The sequence below is a fragment of the Stegodyphus dumicola genome, chromosome 1, assembly GCF_044657685.1.
Source record: "Stegodyphus dumicola isolate Sdum_Otavi_A_Nest chromosome 1, ASM4465768v1".
Classification (NCBI taxonomy): Eukaryota; Metazoa; Arthropoda; class Arachnida; order Araneae; family Eresidae; genus Stegodyphus; species Stegodyphus dumicola.
In genome coordinates, this window is record NC_140768.1 from 60,148,344 (window position 1) to 60,170,665 (window position 22,322).

At 34.1% G+C, this 22,322-nt stretch overlaps 1 protein-coding gene across 1 annotated transcript in view; it reads right to left on the reverse strand.

Annotated features, from left to right (window-relative positions):
* Positions 1 to 5,629: 5,629 nt before the first annotated feature.
* The window catches only part of LOC118189505 (transmembrane protein 181), a 50,865-nt gene continuing 34,172 nt past the window's right edge, over positions 5,630 to 22,322 (reverse strand). Inside the window, exons 11-13 of the mRNA XM_035360130.2 lie at positions 19,574 to 19,798; positions 10,259 to 10,325; positions 5,630 to 6,421 (exon numbers count right to left, since the gene is read on the reverse strand). Of these exons, the coding sequence (XP_035216021.1) occupies positions 6,355 to 6,421; positions 10,259 to 10,325; positions 19,574 to 19,798 (359 nt within the window). The 3' untranslated portion in view covers positions 5,630 to 6,354. The remainder of the gene's footprint in view (positions 6,422 to 10,258; positions 10,326 to 19,573; positions 19,799 to 22,322) is intronic.

Genomic DNA, 22,322 nt, shown 5'->3' on the forward strand with positions numbered 1-22,322 from the left:
TGATTCTTTTTCTTGAGGATAAAGTGTTATTGATTTTGACATGAAAATTGCGATTTTTTAGATAACTTTGCATTAGTTTGATAAAATTTATAGGCAGATGAGCAAGGTGTAGCTTAAAGAGGAGTCCCTCATGCCACACCTTGTCAAATGCCTTTTCTAAATCTAGGAAACAGCTTGCAATAGTATTTTTTTTGGAAAAGGAATCGGCAATAAATTCAGTAACATTGAGAAGTTGATGTACTGTGCTATGCTGTGGGCGAAAACCAAACTGTTCATTTTGAATTATCCCTCTATCTTCCAAGTGTCTCGTCAGCCGTTTCTGTAGAACTCGCTCAAAAACTTTGCTAAGACTTGGAAGCAGGCTAATTGGGCGATAAGAGTTAACATTTTTTGGATCTTTGCCAGGTTTAACAAAAGTAATGATATGTGCCATTTTCCACTGCTGCGGAAAATAGTTAAGCCTTATGCAGGCATTAATTATGTTGGTAATTAGGACAATATATCCCTTGGGGAGAATTTTGAGCACTTTATTTGTTATCCCGTCGTAGCCGGGGGCCTTTCTATTTTTCAGATTTTTTATAATGTTTTGAATTTCAATGGGCGAGGTGTAACCAATATGCTGTCCATCTGTTCTATCAGGAAGGTGAATGATGAAATTAAAAACTTCCTCTTCTATATCTTCATCTTGTGAGTTATTTGTCGTGAAGGTTTTTTCAAGGTGTGTTGCAAGAACTTCTGCCATATCTTTTTCAGAATATGCGATTCCAGTATCGGTGTGCAACGGTCCAATGTTGTCGCTATGAGTTTTTCTGAGCGCTTTCCCAATACGCCACACTGTATCAGGGTTGAAGTCCATTGAGTCTAATAAATTATTCCAACTATCAGATCTGTATTCACTTAGAAGATTTTTAATATTCCTATTTTTTCTGTTAAGAATTCTTTTGATATTAGGATCAGCAGTACGGCGCCAAATTTTAGCGGTGCGATTTTTGTCCTTAATTTTGTCAATAATGTCATCCGGAAGTTTTTCTTTTTTATGTTCTTCATATTTAGTAGATTTGTCAAGAGCACTTTTTATACAATTATTGACCTTAGTGATTTGATACTCAATGTCAGTAATATCGGCTAAAGCAGGATGCGCTGGTAGTTTTTCCAGAGAATGAATGAATTTATCCCAGTTTGTGATTTTTCTAAGTGGAATATTTTTTTCAAAGCCGTAATAAGTAAATCTGACAGGGAGATGATCGGAAGTTAGCTGGTGTGAAACTTGTAGGAAGGGAATTTGTGCAATATTTTTTGTGATAACAATATCAAGAACTTCAGCGCTGCCAGTATGGCTGTATCTGGTGGGATCCGTTGGTCCAAAGATACTTAAATCATTTGTAAGGGCATAATTATGAAGGAAGTTCCCGTTTGCATTTGCACGTCGAGAGTTCCAGGAGTGATGCTTCGCGTTTAAGTCTCCGGCTAGTATTGTGGGAAGCATAATGCCGCTAAAGATGCTCATGTCACTGTTGCTGATATTATGTCCCGGGGGATTATAAGCAGAAATAATCAAAATAGGTTCATTAGTGCGAGAGTGAGCTATGATGGCAGTAGTTTCAATATTACTAGAACTTGGGAGATTAAAATAGGTGGCCTGCAAGTGTCTTCTGATGAGAATCAGGGTGCCACCACCCCTGTTATTTTCTCTGTCTTTTCTAAAGGTTCTATAACCTTGGATGTTAAATTTATCACTAGCTCGAAGATGTGTCTCGTTAATTAAGAAAATATCAATGTCATGGCAATTAAGAAAGTTTATGATCTCAGTGTTCTTGCCGCGAACTCCGTTGGCATTAAAGAAGGCGAAATTTAAACTTCTGGAGGCAGTAAGTTGGATGCTTGCATAGTTATTTACAATATTAACACTCATAATTTAAATTTGCTAAAAGTTCAAAGGCTTCCCACCCTATTTGGAGCTTTTCCATTATTGACTTGGCTTTAAAAAAGCGTTCAAATAGCGCTTTGCCTTGAGTAAATAGATTTTTGATCCATTTCAGGAAATCCGGGGCGGAGCCTGATTGTTCTCTTTCGTGAGCTTCATTCTGGTTGACTGATGAGGGACTGGCTTCATTAACATTTTCGTTAGTGTTTCTCCTACTCGGTAATGGGGGGAAGTTCTCCAAGTTGTTTTCTGGAGGATTTGTTCTTGTCTTTCTCCAGGCATCTCTTTGATTTTCTTTTTCAGCAATCTTACGTTTAATATTGTCAGGGTGCATTTCGCAACCCCTGTAGGAACTGACGTGGGGTCCCCCACAAAGGCAACACTTTCCTGGAAGATTTCTATCTTTTGTACAGCTAGTGGTAATATGGTTTAATCCGCACTTTAAGCATCTTGGTTTATGTTTGCAGTGGGAGCGACTATGTCCATATCTCTGACAGTTATGGCACTGTTTGTGTCCTGGGGTTGGTTGGAAAGAGGTAATTTTGACCGCAAGGTCCAAGATATGTGTTACCTGAAATATCTTTTTTCCTTCAACAGTCCGTGGGGCTTCTACAAGGAAAGTTGGCAATTTGACAATTTCATTGTCAATCTTTTTGGTTATCTGTCTAACCGTTTTAACTGGAATTTTTAATTGTTGGAGTTCTTCTAATATTTCTTCAGGTTTAGTATACACTGAAAGCTTCTTTATTACTACTCTAATGGGCTTATCCCTTGGTAGGGGAAAAGTGTGATAAGGTATTTCCTTATTATCCAAAAATTTTGTGACTGAGCGATAGTCATCGTCAGATTTGACTTTTATGTGGATGTCTCCACCTTTTTGTACGCACTCCATAGCTGTGGTAAATTTTTTAATTTCATCTCTAAGGGGCTTCCAAGACGTAACATCAGATATTATAATCGGCGGTACACGGTTTGCAGTTTTTCTAGGGGCTATGAATTCGCCTTCTTCTGATTGATCCATATCCTGAGGGTTTGTGTTGGGCGTTTGATTGACTTCCATGCTGTCATCTATTCTAAGGGTAGAATATCTATTTTTTATTGTTGTAACAGATGAGTTACTGCTATCACTTAAAGTACGCTTGTGCGTTTTTTTGGGTTTAATCCAAGTTTCGCCCTGCTTAAGAGAGTTATTGTCTTGCACATTGACATTATTCATGTTTTGTTGGGTAAGAATCTGACCAATTCCTACAATCTCATCAATTTCCTTTGAAGATTTAACATTTTTTAATTGCCGTTTACTGAAGAGTTTGGCTACCATAACCTGAAATAATTTTTCAACTTCTGGATCAACTATTTTTTGACCACTATCAATAAGATTTTTTTTGATTTGCAAATAGGTAGATATAGCATCTAATTCCTCTTCTGAACCACTTTCAATAAGATTTTCGATAACATTTTTATCATTAATTAAGTTTAATGTCTGAATGTACTCTAAATTTGGATTCATTGCAACAGTCCAAAAAGCCTACCGTCCCCAACGGAAAGGCAAGTCCATCACGAAAACACTTGCAAAAATCAAAAACCAAACTCGAAAATTACTTACGCGCACGATCGATCAGGAACACTTCACCAAGCGACCAGCTCACAGTAACAGAATGAATGGGGCCTTACATTTATTGAAACGTTAGAAAAATGCTATTTCTAACACTTTTGCTAACGAATAGAAGTGCTACGAATCTACAGATTATGTATTTAGATTCTCAGCCATTACATTAAAGAATATTTGTATTTTACCACTCATTTTTACAAGCGCTGTTGCGTACTTTAAATTTCTAACATCTGTGAAGTATCTTATGTAGTATAAGAAATTTAAGTATGAAGCGAAAGCGATTACAGTATCAAGTCCGGCCAATAAGTAAAATAATTTACCAGCCAATTAATAATTAAAAAAAAGTTTCCTTTCCTTCTAGGAATGGAGAATATAATACTCAACGAAAAGAAGAACGTGTCAGGACATAGAAAGAGTCTTTTTAACCCAGAAAATGTGTGCAGAAAGTGATATTTTTCTCCCGACTAATTCCTGTATGTCACTTCCAAACACCTGCTGGCTATGACGTCGTATCGTAGCTAATAACAAAACACTGATTGACGTTATGCTAACGTTGGCCAGGATCGCACTTTCGGCACTTGACAGCTTATTGGGAAAGGGGGGTCAGGACTCGCGTTACGCATTTTACGCAATTTCTGTAGGTCCTGAATTCTGCTTCTCGGTACCTTTCTAAATTCCCAAAATTCTGGCGCCCCTAAATTATGCTGCACGGTGTGTCCTCTAAATTCTAAAAATTTTGCTACCACTAATTTTTGCTGCTCTGTGCTTCTCTAAATTTCAAAAATTTCCGCCCTTAATTTTCTTCGGTGCGGTCGCACCGGTTCTGATGCCCAACCTGTTAGGGATTAGCAGTCTTACACTTAACTTAAACAGTAAGCGAAGCCCCCATGTTGCCATATCTTCATGTCATTTTACTACACTGGAATTGATTATGTAAAATCCGGAAATTTCCGAAATCTGAAATCGTTAATGTCTTGGTGATCTCGATGGATCTCGGATTTTGTACTGTATTAAAAAAAAATCTCATTGGTTTGAATTTGAATTTTCGTTAGATCTGATATCTGAAGTAGTTTTATCTACACCATTTTAAAAAAATTTCCGCAAGAACATATGAAGCACAAAACATTTGCTAGCCTCTTTAAACTTATTGCTTAACTAGATGCAAAATTTTAAGGTGACGTACCTAATTAATAATTGTGATACTGAGTAATAAATTCATAGATAGCATTTCAATTTCATATATTAAAAGGGATTTCCTTAATATTAGAATAGTAAACGAGATTAGCCCACGAGATATAGTCCACAAGATTAATATGTATGGAAAATTAGAATTAATAAGCTGCAAATACACATCTTAATGTTAAAAGCCATGCATATTTCTGCAAAAGTAATACATATAAAATCATTTTATATTACCTATTCCATTCTATAACACACACACACACACACACACACACAAAAAAAAAAAAAAAAAAAAAAAAAAAAAAAAAAAAAAGACTTCATTTTTATTTATAAGAGTAAGATACTGTTTCTGAAAAACAATATTTTGCTTTATTTCACTGGGCACAAAATGACTGACACATACCGTAATAATTTCTTTCCAGTTCGCTGTCTGGAAAAAAATAATAAACTTTAATAATATGAGCAATTATGGAAAAATTAGATGTGATAGATTTACTATGAGAAACCGTAATTTTATCTCTACTTGATATACCATTACAATTTCTGCAAAACTAAACAAATGAGAGATAAAAAAGAGATTCTGCAATATTTATATAATTCAGGAATGCCCATGTAACCACAGGTAATACATTTCGGGATCTAACGTAATTATGTAAAAATTGGGGATTATATCGAATGACATTTTAATTAATGCGATGTCCGGATAACATACGTAAATGTCCTGAGAGTTTAAATGGCAAATTACTGACAATAAAGCATTAACAATATTAAATAAAGTAATTATAAAATGTACTGTATTTACGCTGTAAATAAACTATGTATGTATACATAGTTTATTTACATTTATTTTATTAAACTATGTTTATTACATATTATTTTAATAAACTATGTATGTATACATAGTTTATTTACAGCGTGTTTTCTGCTCTTTCGTGTATATAAAAGTTATGTATTTTGACACATAAACCTAAGCCTACAAGAGGATGTAGAGATGAAAAATAAGTATACCTTTTTGCATAGTATAGCGTACAATTTAAAGAGATGACTGAATAAAAATTATGCTTTTCATCAAATCTATGCCTGAGCAATAATACATTGATTCAAATTAAACATGTGCATTAATGTTCCTAGAACGCATTGCGTGGATAACCGTGACTTTTGTGAAGAGTCACGAAGGCTATCCAGAGATTTTGCGAAGGTTACAGGGAGAAACTAGTGGGTGCGCCTTTGCGCCCAAGGAGACTTTTCTTGTTTGGCGCTTGTTTTCCAAACTTTAAATTAATTGTTTCTGTAATTTTCAAAACATATTTTTCGTAAACTGTAGATACATAGGCACAAGACGATATACATTTCTTGTTATTTCAAAGATTGCAGTATTCTAAACAGATAATAAAATTTAAATAAATAATTTTATTTTCAGTTAATTATTTGAAATTTTGAATATTTGAAATTTTAATTTTAAAAAGTTAAATTTCATATATTTAGGTTTAGGTTTTCTGGAAGAAGAAAAAATGCATATGGATTTAGATGAAATGATGAAACTGATAATGAAAATAATACAAGTGAGATGATCTAATTAAATATAGGTAGTGAACATAAATAATATAGATGAAATAAGACATAGTTAAAAAATCACATTCTAATCACTTTCTTCTTTATCTGGGCTTTTCCTGACTGGATTCAAAGGCCGATTTTCAGAGTCAGACCTAAGAACAAATTTTGTTAATTTTCATGCTGAAAACTATATTCTGCAGTGCATTTATATTACAGATATGATACTGTAATGCTTCTACATACTGCAAAAGATTCCCACACTATACTTATTTAAAATGACTTATAGGGTTTTGAGCACTTAAAGGTAAATCATAGCTTGAATTTCGTTGACTCAGATACAGGATGTCGTACAGAGTAATAAGGAGGTATGTAAAGAGCTCTTTGCGAACACATAATCGGCAAACCGATTTTAAATTTTATTTGGCATTTTATATTTTCACAAAATCTTGCAAGAAGCAAAATATTGATGGATTCAACAAATTTCTAGAAATTGAAAGGGACATAAACTGGGAATTTCTTTGTAAACTTTTCAAGATTTTGTAAGATTAAAACATGTGCTCCAAATTTGTATTTTCATATTACTGTTAAAAATATGTATGTAAAATAAGTGTTTCCTATTTTATTGTTTAAAATATGCATTCTAAATTTGAACTTCAACGCTTAAAACGTGCATTCTAGCTTGCACTTTCAATTTTTATGCCCAAAACGTGTTTCTTAATACTTCTCCGCGGCTTGGCGATATTTTTTGTCACCAAAAAAAAAAAAAAAAAAAAAAAAAAAAAAAAAAAAAAAAAATCGTCAGTGGAGTCTTATACGTAAGCTGTTTCTAAATAAGATACTCCGCATAGCCCCAAAACATCCTGAGGATGTTGCTTGCGAGATAAGCGCACATCCTCAGGACATACCGGAATATCCTCCAAACAGTCTAAACACATCCTCCCGACTTCTTAATGTCACATCCCAATATATCCTCAGTACATCCTAACTAAATCCCACTGACAGCGTACGGGTTGTTATCAGAACCTGAAGTCCTATTTACTGCATCCTCAGGATATCCCGGAATGACTCATAAACACATCCTATTATATCCTCAGAACATCCTATCTAGGTCCATTGACAGCGTACGGAATGTTATTAGGATTTAAATTCCTACTTACTAGATTCTCCGGACACCCCGTAATATCCCAGTTTCCTCCTAAAGTGATCATCCCGAGTGCTTAATGTCACATCCTCGTATAGCCTTAGGACATCCTATCTAGCTCCCATTGACAGCATAGCGGATGTTATCAGAATTTGAAATGCCAATTACTATATCCCGGAATATCCCTTTAATCTCCTAAACACGTACTTCGAACTGCTTAATGACACATCCCAGTACATATATCCCTAGTAATCTTCCTTACATTCCACTGAAGGTGTTGTGATGACCTAAAATCTACTTATTTTCCACCTACATATTTCTACTAGCATATTAAATCTACTTATTTCCTCCTCCTATGGTTACTATGGAAAAATAAAAAATGTTGAGAAGATTAATATAACTTACTTTTTAATCTGAATTTCACTTTATTTAATAATTTGTAAATATATCCAAAAGTGAGCAAGGTACTTAAAAGGAATTATCAGAGCAAAATATCACAACAGAAAATTTTGCTTTTATTTTTAAAATATTAAAAATCTTTCGATTCTTTTTAAGCATTCAATAGCCCAAAGTTGAATTCTTCAAAACATATTCATAATCAACTCATTTTAAAAATCAGCTTCTAATTTCAGTTAATTTGCATTTAAAATTTAATAATAAAATTAACCATTTAATAATCTTTACAGATTTAATGAATTATCTTTCTTTAAAATATGTAAACGATTTTTAGTCTTTGGTGGCTGTTGAGAAACAGTTAAAAGGAAATTGTATTTTTAAAACTAAATCAATTCCTAACACAGAATAAAAAATAAAAATATGAATAAAAATCGGTTTTACTTCCAAACTTTAATCATGATAAACAGAGAAATTTGATGAAAAGTCAAACTACAAATTTTACTCTGTTATTAAACTTTATTGTTAATCTCAGATTAGTTGCAAATTTACATAGATTAGAACTAATGTATACAAATATATTACTAATCTTAGATTTACATCATTAAAGTTTGTATATGTCATACAGATTCACCATTTGGAGGAAATGCAAATTACATTTGCTTCACAACTGTCCACAACTCTAACTCAAAGATCAATTAATGATTCATAAATCTCATGCCTTTCTCAATAGCTTCTCAGACAGATTCGCTAAAGAACTTGGGAACGTTAAAGACCTAGAAAATTTTACCAGACAACTGCTACCTTTCTAATAAATGAATGAAATAAACTAATAAAGCAGCACAGTGCCTTCAGAGAAAGTTTTCCAAAAAATCACACAAATAACATTGTCTTGAAGAAAGAGCCCAGAGGTAGATAAGGATTTATGGACTTGTGTTTTCTCACCACCATGTTTTTCTCACCACCATCACCTAGAAAAAACTAATAAGGCTCTATAGAATCTTGGAGACCAGTCAGCCCTTCATCAGACAGTTGTAACCTATCAGTCTATGATGGTTAGTAATTGTCTAGTGGAGCAAAGCAGAGTCCTAAGAATTTCCACAAACCATCACCATCTCAAAAACATAACCCAGTTCAGTTTAGTAAGATGCAGTGATGCAAAGGAACGGTTTGATGTTTTTAACACAGGTATGATTAGAATATCCAGTACTTAGTCATTAATAATTGTCACAAGTAGGTATGCTTCAATATACTGCAATCCTAGGCCAGATCTTCAGTTAAAAATTTACAATCCTAGGAGCTCTAGTATGCAATACGATAAATTTGTAGTATAGTTGCAATCTAATTGTGTTGAACTTCAAAAGCAATTTGTTCTGTATTATTGTTCTAGGGCAATCTGTACCAAACCATTAGTGACATATATGTGGTGACTGTCTGCTTATTGATCATTACCCTTGATAGTATACATGCAGACATATGATAGTATTAGCTTTCAAAATTCTAAAGTAGTTTCTACTTCATAATGACCAATGACCAATTTAATTTGCAAGAATTCAGTGAAACAGAACGACAGATTTAATTTGCACCAGCAATGCTTCCTTAATTAAAATCACTAAAAACTGTCTCATATCAGAGCAGCAGCAATAATGATTACTAGTACAGAACATTGTAACAAAGAAATTACATCTATACTTTTTTTTATATATATCTGAAGAGTTACTTCAGACAATATGGACAAATTTAGTTCTGACTCAGAATGCAATAGGCTGTGCCAACAAAAACAGCTAGAGGATGATCAGTTCATTAACATGGAGTGTAAACAAATCTTTCGCTAATCTTCTGCAGATATAATGATCAGATTGCTTATAAAGTTTTGACATTAAACTTTTTATTTGTAGTATAAAAGAAATCTTTTTGGAATTATTTTGTGTAGACACATTTTTACAAATAGAGGAACAACCATATATTTATGAATCGAAATTTTGCGTAAGTCTTCATTCAAAGGATCCGTTATTAAAATGAAAAAGTAATAATTTCATAACCTAATCAATTATATTTTGTGAAAAAGGTCTTTAAAATTCATTATTCATTCATACCAACTTCAATAAAAACTATTATTGCTTTGTCATACTCTTTTTCATGCAGGGATAACAGTTTCTTTAGCTATAAAATAAGGTTAGAGTAAGGATATTAAGATGCTAAAAATTTGGATATAACTGAAAGACACATAGGCAAGACAACTGCATAATTTACAATTTGAAACAAATTGCATTTATATTTCAGCTTACATACAAATTCATATACGCACATAAATGTTTCAATACAATTATTCGCTTTAAACACATTTATAAACTTTATTTAACTATACTTTATAAATACTTTACATACAGAAAATTTATTCTCAGTTTAAATCGATTCACATAAGTTAATTTTATAATGTAAAATTTAAACTTACGCATATATCACTTCTTCATCTGAATCATTAATCATTGATAAGGTTGGATTATCTTTTACACGCGTTTCTGAAAGAAAAATTGGATTATAAAGTTGGTATACATGTTATGTAAAGTACAAAAAAATAAATAAATAAATAAAGCATAGTATTTCATAAATTGGAACAGTATTGAAGGCGTATACTTTACATAGAATTTTTAATAATAATACATTACCTCTCTATGAATTGCTTAAATGATGGTACCCAAATACTTTTGATTGAGACCCTTATTTAACTTACAATTAGCGTAAAGCAGTTATGAATAAAATTAATTTACACAGTTAATGTATAAATCAAACAGTGCTCAGAAAATATGTGGCAAAATTATAAAGGGTGGCAGAAGGCACCAAAATAAGTTTATGTTGTAGACTACATGTACTGCAATGCAGGGCTGTGGAGTCGGTAGAAAAAATGATTGACTCCGACTTCTGGAATTTTAATGACTCCGACTCCTTGATATATATATATATATATATATGTGTGTGTGTGTAAACATATACGCATGGGTTACAGCCTATATTTTTAATATAAAAGAAGTAATAGATGCTATAGAAAAAAAAAAAAAAAAAAAAAAGAAGATGGCATAACAAATTATTTATGTTAATTAGCATTTATTATGAAATAGAAAAAATGGCATTGGTTATTTTTAAGAAACAGCTTCGGAAAGATCTTCTTTGTTGAAGGTCTATAGATCCGATTTGATAAACTTCAGAGCTGAGAAGAGTCTTTCCACACTAACTTGAGTAGGAGGAAGAGCTATTACTGCTAGGGCTACTTCTTTTAATTTTTCAGGATAGATTTTTATAAGTGTGTGTGTGTGTGTGTATGTGATTATGGCAAAGCCTCTAGGGCTATATGCCTAAAGGGAGGGATGCCTTCATGGAGGACTTTCTAAGGGTAACTGGCTCGTATACAATAAGTTCTAAAAGAGGTGTCTTGCGAGCGCAATCATATTTCTTTATTTATTCAAAGGTCGTGGAGAAATCTTGTTTGTATTTTTTCATTTTTATATCTAAAGGCTCTTGGTTCTTTATTTTCATTCCCATACAATCAAAGAATTCACTGGAATTCGCAGATCCTTCATTTGCTGGTTTTCACACCAGCAAAAACACTGCCCTAATAAAAATTATTGTGCTTTTTGCAGCGCAAAGCATCCCACCAGAGAGTGTAAAGCAGAATTCCCATCCTGCATTAACTGTGAATTAAACAACAGTATAAACAAGACCCGCTTCGAAATCGACCACCCAGTATACTCCCAAGCCTGCCCCAGTCACCAGAAAGAGTTAATCAAAATTAAAGCAAGGACAAAATACAAGTAATCTTGAAGCACCCCCAAGCCATCAAAAACCATACAATAGTATGGAAGTTCCATAAACAACAAGAATTGCCCAAACCTCCAAAGAGCGCAAGCAGCGAATTCTAAATTAGAATTTTTCCTTTCTGAAAATAAAAAAGACATTTTTCTGATCCAAGAGCCGTATTACGTAAAAGGGAGAGTAGTAGCACTGCCAACTAGCTGGAATATCTTTCAGCACCAAGACAGAGATCAAACCTCTGTAAGAGCAGCAATAATCTGCCAAAACAAAAACTGCTCTCCAGCATTAATTTACTCATTGAGGAACATTGTAACAATAGCCCTTAATTTAGAAAATGAATAAATACTATTTACATCTTTCTATTCCTCTCCATCTGAAGAAATAACAAATAACTTGAACATACTCACAAACATCCTACAAAGATTTCCAAAATCTCCTCATGTTATTGGGGGGGGGGGAGATTTCAATGCTCATAATCCCATATGGGGTTACCCACGCATGAATGCAAGAGGTGAAGAGGTAGAAGCTTTAATTAACAGTGAGAACCTCACAGTGATTAATAATAATCCATCTGAACCAACATTCCAAACTATCAATGGATCTGGATGGCCTGATTTAACGCTCACAAACCAACCGATAGCTCAGTATAGCCAGAATTGGACATTCCACGTCGAAGAGGATATCTCAGACCATATACTGATTTCCTACGAAATCTTCTCTCAATTCAACACGAAGACTACCAAAAGATTTCAAATTACCCAATCGAGAGCCTGAAAATTCATCAAGCCCATTACACATGCTATCCAAAAAATCGACAATGAAATAAATTGCTCAGAAAACAAAGCGCATCTAGATAACACCGTTACAAAATTGCAAAACATAATTCAAAAGCACTCTGAAAGCTCGTTCAAGATGAAATGCCCAAGCGACATCAAACGCGTCAATTGGTGGGCTAGCACACTCAGGTGTGAGAGAAACAAGACTAGAGCGTTAAAAAGGAAGATGAAAAAGGCGAGAACTGAGGAAGAAAGGAAGACAGCTCACGGGTTGTATGCAAAACAAAGAGCTATGTACAAAAGAGAGATTCTTGATACAAAAATTAAGTGCTGGAGGAAGTATTTAACCAACAACAAAAACTTGTACGGACCAGTGTATAAATTATGTACCAACAAAGTCTTTAATCCGTGTCAAATTGTTATCCCCAACCCCATCAACGAAAACAACTCACAGGAAGATGCAACAACCCAATGCATCAAGAAAATAATGGATGCTGTATTCCTTCATGATTCCCCAGATGAAGACTCACCACATCAGAGTATCAGAAGAAACAATAGCCACCCCCCAGAAAAAAATGACGATATTCCATTCTCTTCCTTTGAAATTTCAAAAATAGTTAAGATCCTGCCAAACAAAAAAGCACTTGGGCCAGACGGGATTGATAACCAACTCATCAAGATCCTGCACAAGAACTTTCCCTATCTATTTTTCAACCTAATGAATAAATGTCTAGAAACAGGCCTCTTTCCAACAAGTTTCAAAATCGGCCAGATAGTTCTTTTTAATAAAAATGGCCAGAATGCATCAAACCCAGGTTCTTACCGCCCAATAAACCTCCTTCCCGCAATAGGGAAAGTACTTGAGAAAGTCCTAGCGAACGGCCTCAGGCATCACATAAGCAAGTCCAACGCAGCAAGCCCGTACCAGTTCGGGATCTCCCCAAATATGAGCACTATACGTGCAATCAATGATGTTCTAGGGCAGGTGAAAGGAAATAAAGTAAAGAATGGTGGCCCGAGGTTTTAAGCATGTACATGAACTGTTCAAAAAACATTTACAAACTTTTTCAAGATTACTTCACCAACAGACGCAGCGTCATTATAAGTAAAACCGTACAATTGAGAAAGTACAAGTCAGAGGCTGCCCGCAGGGGTCCTGCTTAAGTGCAGATTTTTGGAAGCTGACGTTTGACAAAGTCATAAAGCACAGATGGCTCCAACCCTCAAAATGCACCACTTTTGCGGACGATGTAGCTTTTGTTGTGAGTGATAGCTCCAGAGATGAGTTACAAAGAAATGTAAACAGCACATTAGAAATTTTTAACCCTCTTTGCAAACAACAAAAATTAATAATTTCTCAAGAAAAATTACGGGCCTTAATTATCCACAAACCCTCACAAAAGATAACAAGACTTCCAAGATTCGAAATAGAAGGAATTAAAATAAAAATTGTTAATTCCCTAAAATACCTGGGTTTCATCATTGATAAAAAAAACTTAACTTTATAGACCATCTAGACTACATTAAAAGCAAGACCTCTAAAATAGCAACCATTCTAAAGCGAATGAACGGAATAAGATGGAGAATGAGCAGACCAATCCAACACCTCATCTACCATACAGTAATCGAGAAGATTGCCCTATACGGAGCAGCCATATGGGCAGAACCAATGACAAAAAGAAAGCAAAAAAAAACTTCATACAATCCAGCGACCCTTCCTTCTTAACTATACAGGAAGCCACAGAACAACATCAAATGCGGCATTCTTCCAAATCGCTAACAGCACTCCACTTTTTATACGCGCTGAACAAGAATTCCATAAGACAACAGCACTACAACAGTACTACGAAAGAAGGGCCATTACAAATCATTAGAACTTTTAGCAGAGAATTACGAGACACCGGCACACCCATATGAACACCACCCAGGAAAGAAAAATAATATCACATTAAGCATGAAAAAAGAAGTAAGCGAAAAGAAATTCCCCCAACTCTTTACAGACAGTTCCGGCCTAGAAGAAGATAAAGGCAGCGTGATCAAAATCTACCTAGATCCCAGTTCGACAACAGAAGTTCCACCTAGATCAACAAAATAGTGTATTCCAAGCGGAATCAGTAACGCTCCTTGAAGCAATAAAATACAGCATCACAAACTGCCTAAAAGCAGCATATATCTTTACAGACAGTCTTTCAGCGATGCATGCCATCGCAAACCCGCGCCACCGATCAAAATTAATCCAGGATTACAGAAAGAACTTCAGCATCACAAAATCAACACTTCTTTGTCACTTGACTGAAGGCACATGCAGGGACAAAAGGCAACGAGGAGGCTGACATCCTAGCCAAAGAAGCAGCTAGGGGTCAAAACGCACAAAATTTATCAGTACCATGGCCTGGCTCGCACCTTAAAAAAATCATAACCATCAAATCTAAAGCTGAATGGCAGAACTGGTGGGACAACGCCAAACAAGGAAGAAGGACTTATCAGTTGTTCCCAAAAAGTAGGAACATCTCCCAGTTTAATTACTAGAAAAATAACGTGGTTTTTTTATCAGGGCATGGCCTTTTCCCACGTACTTCTATGCAAGGAAACTAGCAATTTCAGCTCAATGTGCATGTGGAGAAAGAGGCAGTCCCGACCATTATATATTCGAATGCCCCTTACAGCTGAACATCATCTAAAAGTCCCGAATTCAGAGAGTGAAGTGACTCCCTTTATTAGATACGCTATCAAGAACATCCATCTCCGAAAAAAAAATCATAATTCTAATGAGCTTCCTGTGTACAAGAGGCACTGAGCTACGCAGCACAACCTAGAATAATATAACAAAGCTATTACTTAAAACATAGTATGCAAGCAGACCTGGCGCTGCCCTCCATAGCATGTACGTGCGAAAGGCACCAACTGTAAAAACACCAATGTATATTTAAGGGAAAAAGAAAGGCCCGGTCTGGTAAAATACAAAGTATTGCAACCAACGCCTGGCAGGATCCTGTGGGTCCTGTGGGGTGTAATTTATCTGGATATCTAGTGTGGCTGGACAATACCCACATTGCCAATGGTTAAACAATAGGTGTCCACCACATTTCTCCATATCCATATCCATATCCATATTTTCATTCGCTTTGCCTTAGCCTTTTCTATATTATCCAAAAATATTTCTTAAAATCTAATTCATCACTAGAAAAGGATGATAGTGACTCAATTGCAGTGTCTGCAGTTTGACTGTCCTGATTCGATTTCTTTAATTGTTATGATAATAATTTCATTCTTAATGAAAGTTAATAGATGACTTTCTTTGCCTTTTGAATTTGTTCGTCATCCAAGAAAATTCGGTGTTTCGGATGTCCATATATTGAACTCAGCAAGATCTCATTATTTAGCAAACAAGTTTCTCTTTTCTTTATTGAAGAAATGATTTCTTCTGTAATATACCCTCCATTTCAGAAAGGGCAAACATCCCATTCTTCCATTCTCGCCTCCCGTCAATTCTTCAGATTGCAGCTTTTTTGTGACTATTTACGGTGTAGAAAGAAGAGTTTCCAATTCTGGAAGATCATTCCACAGTCTCTCTGTTGGTGAAACATTAGGATTATCTACTTCTTCTAAAAAAGTTCTTAATTCTAAAAACTCTTTTTATCATCAAATATGTACTTCCTTATCGCGTTGCTTGATCAATAACTGCTCATTTTCCTGCTCGCTTCCTAAGAATGAAATCAATTTTAGTTCTTGCTGCTTATCTAAATTTACCAGTGAGATTTGTAATTAAATGAATCACTTTAATTGTTAACGGCGAATATCACATCCATTCAAGCTATTTATTATATTTATTTATTAATATGTCGATAAAATAGAAAACAACTGTTTACTAATGTATACAATTTGTAAATAAAAATAATAACTCAGTTTGTCATTAATTTTTTTTCAATTCATTTCATTTTAACTTCATTTCAAATTCAAACTATGCAACAAAAACTGGAGTCGGAGTCGACCTGTTTTTAGCGACTCCAGCTCCGGCTCCTTTTACCCCAAATTCGGCACGACTCCGATTTCGACTCCACAGCCCTGCTGCAATGACACGATAAAGTTCAGTCGATAGTGAAAGTTATGGTGGTCGATGACATCTGGGTGCAAAGGCGTCATAAATACAGCATGGATCGCTTTGCAAGAGCAGAGCTTCCATATATCTATCTGATGTGTGCTGTAGCGAAAGGTTGGTGTGTGTGATTATGGCAAAGCCTCGAGGGCTATCTGCCTAAGGGGAGGGATGCCTTCGTGGAGGACTTTCTAAGGGAAACTGGCTCGTATACACGTTACACATGGGGAAAACCACGAAAACGCCCATGCAGCCAGCCCGTTCGCGGGATTCGAACCTCAGACCGAACTACCAGTGTTCAGCGACATTACCGCTCGGCCGCTGGTGGGCTGACTGTAGCGAAAGGAACTAGTCGCTTAGAGGATGTACAGGGAAAATGATACATATGGTTTAAGCGTGCGCACCGCCACGCTCACAATAGTTAACACTTATAATAGTTAGCTGCCACACTTACAATAGTTTAAAAAAAATCAAACTTTTTGAAAAATCGTCAAAATTCGATATATTAATCTCAACCTTCAAAATTTGGAAAATTTTCTGTTGTATTGGTATTGCAAATATATATTATGAATAAAATATTTCGGGAAAACTGGGTCGGTAAAAGATGTTCAATTTTTTTTTAATATTTCATCCCAACAAAAGAACAATTAAAAATTTTAAATCGTTTAAATATACCTTTATCTGCATATCTAACCTAATCAAGTATACACCATTTGATAACGTTACCTATAGAGAAAAGTTGGTCTCCTCATATCTCCTGAAAGAGACATTTAATATAGACTCCCAAATCTCATAATGCAACAACAATTTGCTATTAAATATACTGTTCTTCAATGCAGCAATGCATCATAAAAAGAACAATAACGTAAGCTGATAGAATAATATAGGTAAACATATTTTGCAGAAAGACGGCTTAAATTATATACTGATTTATTAAAAATTAGCAAAGACACTTTTGAACAATTTTTATTGTTAGCGTTTTGCAAAGAAATTAATCACAAAAAATTAAATTCAATTAAATTCAATATACAAGAACAAGAGATAAATTGGTTAGTTAACTGGTTACAGTAAAGACAGGAGGAATGACTTCATGGATAAATTTCTATAGAAACTAATATATATTCACATTTACACAAGGAGAAAAACCAACTAGTTTGCCGAGAACCAAACTGAAAATGAACTGCCAGTATTCAGTAATGTTAGCAGTTATTCTGTTATGTTAAGAGTTATTTACTGGGTAAATGCTGGATCCTACCAGTAAGATCCGATATTTTTCATTAAATTATCATAATGTAGTTTAATTTTCCTTACGTTACTGCTCATTATGTAAAATTTTTCATTTCTCTTTACATATATAAATGGTTTAAATAAAAAGTTATGAATGTTCCTTAAAGCTGGATTAACAAATATTAAAGCATTTAAAAACAAATTTCATCAACTGCGCTCTTTTTTTTTAATGTCCTAATACTGTATAATCTCAAGTGAAGTTAAAGCATACAAATTTATCACCATTAGACAACACATTTTATTAAATTTAATATATGAACTTACATGAATATTGATATGAAAAGAATAATACTTATGTGAAAATGTAAGTATTATTCTTTCATATAAGTATTATATATAAATACATATATATATGCATATATATATATAATTAATTTAAGTTTAAAATTAGATTCCCCCTTCAGTTAATTCCCCAAAATTTCATTTATAGCCTTTTGTTTCTATGAACTTTAATTGAGTTCAACATTAATGCATATTTATACAATTAAGTTACAAGCAATCATAGTCATCATCCTCTATTAAAAAGGTTGCATCGTATATATAAGTCTCACACACATGAGAAATGTAATTTTGTGGTAAAACACATATAATGCACTTCATGGACATAGCGGCATTTTGATGCTGAAACCGGGGTCCACCCTGACACAGACAGTATGCAGATATCAAATTCAAAACATTTAACAGCGAAAAGACGCTGTATAACAAAGAAGCAATGATGCAATTGAAAAAGGCATCCAAAGATGAGAGGATCAAGGAAGATTAATTTACGAAGTTCGCTAGGTTAGGCTACAAAGAGAATATTTGAGTTTGGAGTTTTATATCATATTCTTAGAATGAGAATTGAAACTCAATATTTTTAATTAGTTCTGAATATTTTTTTCCTCACATTTCATGATACAAAGAAAAAAACTCCTTCCAAATTCAGTTTCTTCCAATGCTTTTTTTTTTTTTTTTTTTGGTTACTGTAATAACTAAACAAGGACACCTAACATTAAATCAAATACACGAATAATAATTTTGATTTTCAGTTAAAAAAAATATTCTCCATTATATATGAAAATAGGAACTAATTATGTTAGGATTAATACAGGATAAAAATCTTAATATTTCAAACGTACCTCCTCCTATTTAAGAACGAAAATTTATTAAATTAAAAATGCAAAGCAATATATTAAATTTTAACTGTTGTTATAAGTTGAATAAAAATAGCTTGAATTTTCGGTTTTGATTTAATTAAAAAAATAAAAAATACTTAAAGTACTCACGAAATACTTTGTAGAGATATTAGTATTTTTGAAAGCAGGAGAGATGAAAAATGAGCAACGCCCTCAGCAGGACTCGAAACACTGGCATCTCGAATACGCGCCGAGCGTGCTGGCCACTACACTAAGAAGGCATGCAAAGAAGGCGGGAGAAATTCCTTATCTACTCCCCCTTTTAAAGAGCGACTGGGGATTAAGGGACCTATTCGCCAAATCCTGGTGGTGGAGAATCGTCATCCACCACCCTTTTAGTTCGGGCGCCACTGTAGTGTCTTTAGAATTTTTTTGGAAGCAGGAGATGTGAAAAATGAGAAATAACTTCGCCAGGACTCGAACCGAGGACCACTCGAATTCGCGCCGAGCGTGCTGACCATTACACTACGAACGCATGCTAAGAAGGCGGGAGAAATACCTTATAACTTAAACTATAAGATCAATGTTATGAATAATAAAAGATAAAGCTTTACATGGAAAAGTGTTAAAATATTTAATGTAAATATCAAATTTTCTTTTTATTTGATAAATAATAATTTTTTTACCAAAAAAGGCTCTCTTTGGTGGTGCATAGACATAGGCCATTGTAACTAGATAAAAATTCAAAAGACTGTAGAAAGACATAAATTCTGCAGAGCTTCCATAATTTGTTGATAATTCAGCAACAAAGTTATCTTGAAGAACCGATACACCAAACCTCAAGACTGTTATAGCGATGCTTATAGATAAAACAATTATCATTAATGCAGTCAGAAATTTCAGTCTCACATCTAAAAATAAATAAATAAATAAAGAGAAACATTAAAAAAACCCCACAAAATTGAAAACTTTCTTTACATACCCAAGTGAAATATATTTTTATGAAAATATTAATAATACAATTTTGAAGACATGAATCTAAACTGATTTATTTATCATAAAGAGCATTAAAATATACTATATTCTAAAAAAAAAAAAAAAAAAAAAAAAAAAAAAAAAAAAAAATCCCAAAACATAGTTGAAAATTATTCAACAAACAAATATATAACATAAAATCATTTCCTCTTACTGATGTCATTATTTTTACATGAATAGCAAATGAACAGCATCAATTTCCAATTACAAGCTTTGTTAGAAAGGTACAAAAAAAAAAAAAAAAAAAAAAACAATGCTTTGTCGTCAACTCGCCTTACAAAAAATTATTTTATGCTTTGCTTAAAATATTAAATTAAAATTTTACTAATAAATAAACTAATTCAAGCATTCATAACTTAGATTACTGCATTTCTTTACGATCTGCATGCTAATAAAAGCTAGTGAGCTAATGCTACAAGATGAGTATTCTGAAATCTTGTTTATTAATAAATAAAATATTACATATTTCTTTTTTTAAGTTCACACAATTGTTTCTTATTTTTTTAACCTAAGTACAAAATTAAAGAAATCCTTAAAATTTAAAAATAATTTTATTTGAAGCTTCTTTAGAAATTGAAAATGTAAAATGGTTTAGCATTAATAAGAAAAGAAAAAAAAAAAAAAAAAAAAAAAAAAACTTTTCTTTTTACGATTAAACTAAATTCAAACATTGAAAGCTGGAATAGAGAGTACAATTAAATTACAAAATCGTGTCAGCTTATTTAAATTACTTTTTATCACCTTTTTAAAATTATTTTTTATAACATTAGGTATTGAATAGGAATTATAATTGAAAATAATAAAAATGAAATATCATGAATACATTCTAACAATTAAATAAATTATGTAAAATAAAATATTTAACAAAAATAAAATTTTAAATAAGCGACTGATTTTTGACTATATTGCTTTTATTTGTTCAGTTATTTTTACTTTGATGTATTTTAACTGAATTTAACAACAGGTTCTTACATTAAACTAACTTTTAGATACAGGTTTTCGAGTTCCTACATTGCCACTCCATACAGAAAAAAATAAAAAAATGTATGCTGTATATATGTTATCGGCAAAGTACGAAACGCCGGCATTCTATAGAATGCCTAAGCATTGTATACAATGCCGGACGTTTTTAGGCAAAGTATGAAATATGAGAATTGTTACCCTGCTGGCCATGAAAATTGTAACACCAGGAAGGAATAATCTGACGAACCTCAAAATCGCATGAAAGGAAGAAGAGGTTGAGGTATGCAAATGATCAGTATTTCAGCGCATTTAGACGACGCAGGAAGGAGAAACGGTGTTTGATACACTACACAAAAGAAAAGTTGTGAAGTGGATTTCTCGTTTGGAAAGCGCTTTGTAAGGTCAGAGTTTGTTCAGAATATCGTGTTATGTCTCGAATAATAAAAAGAAATGTTTACCACCAAGTGCCGAAATTCAATAGCGGCAGGATCGTTGCCTATCGAGACTGTTGATTATCAGTTGCCTATCGAGACTGTTATTATTTCGCCCATCTTACTGGTCGACATCCAACCACTGTCACACGAATATGGAACCAATATGTTGCTGAGGATCAAATTGAACAGCATGCAGGATCGCAACGCCCTCGCAAGACTAACGCCCGAGAGGAGGGATATATTGTGAGGCTAGACCAGCAAAATCGTACAACCACATCACGGACCATTAGTCAGGAAATGGGCATGTTTGCAACACGCCCAGTATCCCCTCGTGGTGCGTTGACGTTTGCAGCAGCATGGACTATCAGCACGGCGACCATTACTTCGGCTTGACAATGCAGCATAGAGAGAGACTCTGGTGCACCGAACGACAATGCTGGATACAGGAGTGGCACAATGTCGTCTTTTCAGACGAGTTCCGGTTCTTCTTGCAGTTCTTGCTTGCATTGAATGTCGGCATAGGGGCCCTACAGCTGGTGTGATGGTTTGGGCAGCCATTGGGTACACGACACGCACATCTCTAGTTCGAATCAACGGTTATTTGAACGCAGATCGGTATATTTCTGACATCTTATGTCCAGTGGTTGTGACCTATCTTCGAGGCCTGCCAAACGCCATTTTCCAACAAGATAATGCAAGAACACATGTTGCACGTCGTGTTTGCTTCCTCAATACACAGGGTATTCGATTGCTGCCCTGGCCTGCACGATCTCCAGATCTGTCACCCATTGAAAACATCTGGTCATGGTTTGTTGAGAAACTGGCCACCTCCTACCTTTTTTTGTATTTGCTTTCTTTCACGGTTTTGCAATTTTAATGGACAGTAGTGTACATACTTTCTCTAGGAATTGTAGATAATACCTAGAAATTTTATAGAATACAAATGCTATTTAGACAAAGTATGAAGAAAAGGTCCTGATAAGACTATCATATAAATAATGTG